The 5,077-nt window shown below is 41.7% G+C and overlaps 1 protein-coding gene across 1 annotated transcript; it reads left to right on the top strand.

The window, feature by feature from the left end:
• The first annotated feature begins 2,368 nt into the window (after positions 1-2,368).
• FSHB (follicle stimulating hormone subunit beta) lies at positions 2,369-3,331 on the top strand. Its single transcript, XM_059848159.1, has 2 exons — positions 2,369-2,527; positions 3,095-3,331. The coding sequence occupies exons 1-2, from the start codon at positions 2,369-2,371 to the stop codon at positions 3,329-3,331; spliced, it is 396 nt and encodes a 131-aa protein (XP_059704142.1).
• The last annotated feature ends 1,746 nt before the right edge of the window (positions 3,332-5,077 follow it).

The following is a 5,077-nucleotide window of genomic DNA, read 5'->3' as shown; positions in this document are numbered from 1 at the left end:
CACTTCCACTCCCACACCTCTGTCTCACTGTGGAACAAATACTGAATTACAACTGTGCTGTAAAAGTCAGCTTTTCCTTTGAATAGAAGCATTTCCCTAAACTGTGCTCCCACAAGTGAGGAGGCTGAGTGCTGGGGCAGTGAAGACACAACATGGCAGGGGCTAAACTCGCACTGTCTGCTTGCCAAACCATGCTTTAAGCAAAGTGTATGACTTCTTCAAAACATGAAACAGATCAGATATTTTCTGTGCTGACCTCTGCAAATGAAACTTATTTCATCTTATTTAATTTGCATAAATTAGGGCTTAGAAAAGATCAGATCCTCAGTAGGGATATAACAAAAGTAATCAGCTTTTGTCTGGCTTCTCTGGAATTAGAGATTTGCAGCAACTGAGAACCTCCTCTGAAAAGACAGACTGTGTTGACACTGAATGACACAAAATACCATTATCAGACAGTCACAGGGTTTATAGTCATTCAGAGAAAGATGTCTAACATTTTTTACTTCTTTATAGATTTAAGTGAACTGTCTTCTCATTCAAACAAAGTTTGTATTACAGGAGACACCCAGAGAAAAATTTCAGGTTGCTTTCTAACTTTGGTGAGATGCAAAAATTCATTTCCCAATGCAGGTACTGCAGGGAAAGTGGAACAGATGGGCAGTCTGCAGAACCCCAGCAAGGTATGACACACGTAAAGGGCTCATTTGTAAAAGCCACTTGGAAAAATACCCCATCTGCAGGAACCTAATAGGCCAGTGAGAACTTATTTTCATGATAAAATGCTTTTAAACTCTATGTCCTTGTCTAGTTTTCCTTCAGGGATGGATTTCTGTAAAAGTCAGACTGACCATAATAGAGCAGTCATAACAAAGCAAGACTGGCTGTTCTGGGCAGGTAATAGTAAATACAGTGAGTCATCCTCCCCAAAAGCATGTGTGAAGCTCAGAGATCTTTGTCTGCCCTTATTCTGGTGAAGAGGCACACAACCCTAGCTTGTGAATGCAGGAAATACCCAAACACTATCCACAGACTCTTTTATTCCCATGGAAAACCAAGGAATACATTCAAGTTGAGTTTGCATGGTTGTCAGTTGAAAATATTAGGATTTTCACTGGAACACAAAAATATTTCATCTGAGATCACAGACATGAAAACACAAATCTGGATCCTCATTCTGACATCCCAACAGTCCCTTTCCACAACACAAACATCCTTTAAATAAGTTAAAAACGTGATCATGACAGGAACCAGGACTGCCTATACTGGGCTGGAAAAGAATGGCAAAGAAAAGAGGAGTTCTTCATGGTTTGACAAAATTCACATTACTGGCTTTAATGGATCAATGAATAAATACATATGCAGCTCACTTGGTAAGACCTAACTCAGAGAAAAACAATTAAAATTGAAAATTTCTCTGAAAAAAACAAGGAAACAATTATTAGCTAGGAAAAACTATGGCAGTGTCCCCACTGTGAGGGGTCCTCCACTGCCAGAGGACCAGCTTGCACCCCAAGCCATCACTTTGGGGGCTGACAGAGCAGGTTAAACACCTGAACAATTCATTTCCAGAAATAGGCTTCTCAACCTTTTTTCAGACTGTGAAATGGCTCAGCTATTTCTAAATGCCACTGAATCAAACCCAGTGACATGTGGGGAGAGACACTGTGACAATAACCTTCACCATCTCTTCCTGAGTGTGTTTGGCTTTTTTTTTTCCTCTCAACAAGGCTTAATCTCCCTGTCTGGCTGAACATTAATCCTCTTTCACCAAGTCCCAAACTAATGCCTGCTGCATTAAGACACTGCAAATCCTCAAGGTATAAATTACACCCAATTCAGTATAAAAGGAAAGCACAGGGCTTTCTTCTCACTACAGCTGGTGCTTCTAGGAAGGCAAGTAGAATACAGGTAAGTTTTCATCAGATCCTGACGGAGAAATCTTTTTTTTTTTCATATTGCAAACTCTTAAAGTAATTAATTGCTTCTGAAAAAATACTTTATACTTTGCTCTTTCTCTCTCTTGCTTCTTTTTTTTTTGTCTTCACAGACAGGATACCTCCTCTCTCCAGAAACTTAGATAAAAATATTTCATTGGAAGTAGTATGGTATTCTGTTATTATTACCATTCTGCAGAGATTGCTGCCATGCCATTTCCATTGCTTAGGAAATCCAAACTCCCTTAGCAGCAATCTTAAGGAAGATCTATCTCATGTCTCTGCTCTCACTGATGACTCTGAACTCTTGCTGTTCTAAAACCACTTGAGGATAAAGCAGAGACTCAATTTCTCCCTGTTTCTCTATTTCCTGTTGGAAATAGCTATACATGCTGCTCCAGCTGAGTTCTACTTTTTGCTTTATAGACAGGATGAAGACACTTAATTGCTACGTGCTGCTCCTTTGCTGGAAAGCAATTTGCTGCAACGGCTGCCAGCTCACCAACATCACCATTGCTGTGGAAAGAGAAGAATGTGAATTCTGTATCACAGTGAATGCCACGTGGTGCTCAGGATACTGCTTCACCAGGGTGAGACTCTTCATTTCAGGCACCAGAATTGAATGTTTCAAGTGATGGATGGATGGATATCCCATTCCTGCAGTCTGTAGCAAACACAGACAGGATGAGCCTTGTGAAAACCAGGCTGAATAACTGAGTAACACAAAAGTAGATACACGGCCAATCTGAAGCACAGACAGAAGGGTGAAATATCACCATAAAATTCAGTTAATTAACTGGCTGCATATATTATGTTCAGTGTATGACCACAGTTAGAAGAATTACAATCTGGATCTCTGCTTTGTGCTCAATTTGTCGTTGCAAGCAGATACAATAAATCAGCCATTCCTATGCAGACTCCTCTGCTCTTTCAAATAATTTAAAGACTCAAGCAATTTACCTGAAAGATTGTCTGGTGATGGGATGACACAAATTTGATGTTTCAGTCCTCCTAAAAGGGGAAATTTAAAGATCTAAATGAAATTAGATGAGTCAGACCCAAATGCTTTTGATCTCGGTGGGATTTTCTCATTTTATAAAAACTTTGAAACCCAGCCCATAACAAATTTCAAAACAGTTATTTCCTTCTCATTTCAGGATCCCGTATACAAATATCCTCCAGTATCAACTGCTCAGCAGACCTGTACCTTCAAGGAGGTTGTGTATGAAACAGTGAAGATCCCTGGCTGTGGTGACCACCCTGAAGCTTTTTACTCATACCCAGTAGCTACAGAATGCCACTGTGACAGCTGTGACACTGACACCACTGACTGCACTGTCAGGGGACTGGGGCCATCCTACTGTTCCTTCAGTCACAGTGGAAGTAACCAATGAGGGGCACTGGGGACAGCAGTTTGGCTTCAAATGTTCCCTGCTAGGTGAAGGTCCTGTTCAGGTTTCAATGGAAGGTAACAGGCTAGGTATTTAAAAACTGCCAAGACTGAAACGAAGATTTTTAAGGCCAAAATTAAGAGCTACTGACTAAACTCCTCTTCATGCCTTCCTTACCTAACCTATCATTTGCCTTAAAAGCATTTTCATAGGTCTATAAAAAATGCTACTTCCAATCTCTTCTGCCTTTCCTCCTTTTTCCTCTTTATCACAACTTCGTTATTTATATTCCTTTATTTCCACTGTCTGGTTCACAGAGATTACTCTATGCTGTTCTGTGCTTTCAAAAAGTTCCCAAGTTTCAAGTCTCAGGAATCTCCTGCTTTTCATCTCTCCTAAGAGCACACTTATTTTTCAAAGCCTTGCTGCTGGTTGTGGTTCTGTTAGCTGGACCATAAACCTCCCTCAGCTGAGATTCTGACTGATTTTTCTTTGCATTACGTTCCATATAGTCATCATGCTCTGCCAAAATTAACAGCATGCATATTTAAGAGCCAAAAATCTATGTTCAAATGTTAAATGCCACCTGAATTCTTGTACTTTCTCAGTAAGGCTTGTTAGCTCAGCCTCACTGTCACAGCAACACAAGTAACATGAACTCTGCTTCGTACCTGGCTAACTTGAAGAAGTCATTAGCTCTGTTTCACCTGAGTGCAGGATGCAACAAAGAGAAATGCTTAGCACTATTTAACACAGGAGTCTCAAAAATTATTTAGGGATGGATCCAGAGGCACCTGACCCCAGTAGTGCAAACATTGTGTGCTCATGTGCCTTGACAGCTATTCACAGGAGTCCCTTCAGAGAATGGAAATCCACAGAACCCTGCAGCCACCTAACTCTGCAAATAGCAGGATGAAGTTGGGTCTGGAAGTGAGCTGGAGGACAGACTGAACCAGCATGGGAAATTACCTCATGTTATTGAGAAAATTATATGAAGCCTACAGAACGAGATCTTAGGGGGAAAATTAAAATTCTTCACCAGAAAAATCCCCTGCACAGGCACAGGATGGAAACAGTGGATTCTGCAGCAGCCTGGCACTGCAGGCTTGTGGTGCCAGAGCTGCAGGAAAGTGGGGGTGAAGGAGCAGAGCCTACAAGACACAAGCTACCTCCAGCACTCAGCTCTGCATGGCATGGCTGAGTGCTTATTTCTGACAGAACTTCAGAGCTCTGAAACACCAGAGAAAACTCACACAAGAAGAATAAGAATGGAGAGCCTAAAAAAAACATCTTAGGAGAAAAAGATTATTTAAAGAAAGGTAGTTGTTTTGCCCAGGGGAGGGAAGACTTAGGGGGAACATCAGCAGAACATTTCACATGCTTGAAGACTGTCACATGGAGAAGAGCAGTCAGCTCTCCGTGCCCAAAGAGAGCAGAACAACTGATGCAAGATTCAGAGCAGGCACCAGCAAATCTCCTGAAAGCTACAGCCAGCCAGACTGCACAAAAAGCTGGGAGAAGGAAGGGTGTGGGGTCTGTGGGTCAGTGAGCACCACAGGGCTCCCAGAACACCTGGAACCCATTGGGAATGCCAGGCAAAGCTCATTCAGCACCAGTCAGGGCAATGCAGGAGGAGTTCCTGGCAGGTCTGCTTTGGAGACCCTTACAGATGTGTTTATTCAAGGAGGATCTGCCTGTCACTCTGAATCTGTCTTGTAATAGATAATAGGTATTTTAACTTAGCTTTTT

This window comes from Haemorhous mexicanus, chromosome 6 (genome assembly GCF_027477595.1).
Source record: "Haemorhous mexicanus isolate bHaeMex1 chromosome 6, bHaeMex1.pri, whole genome shotgun sequence".
In the NCBI taxonomy this organism is placed as follows: Eukaryota; Metazoa; Chordata; class Aves; order Passeriformes; family Fringillidae; genus Haemorhous; species Haemorhous mexicanus.
This window is presented reverse-complemented; position numbering and strand designations above follow the sequence as displayed.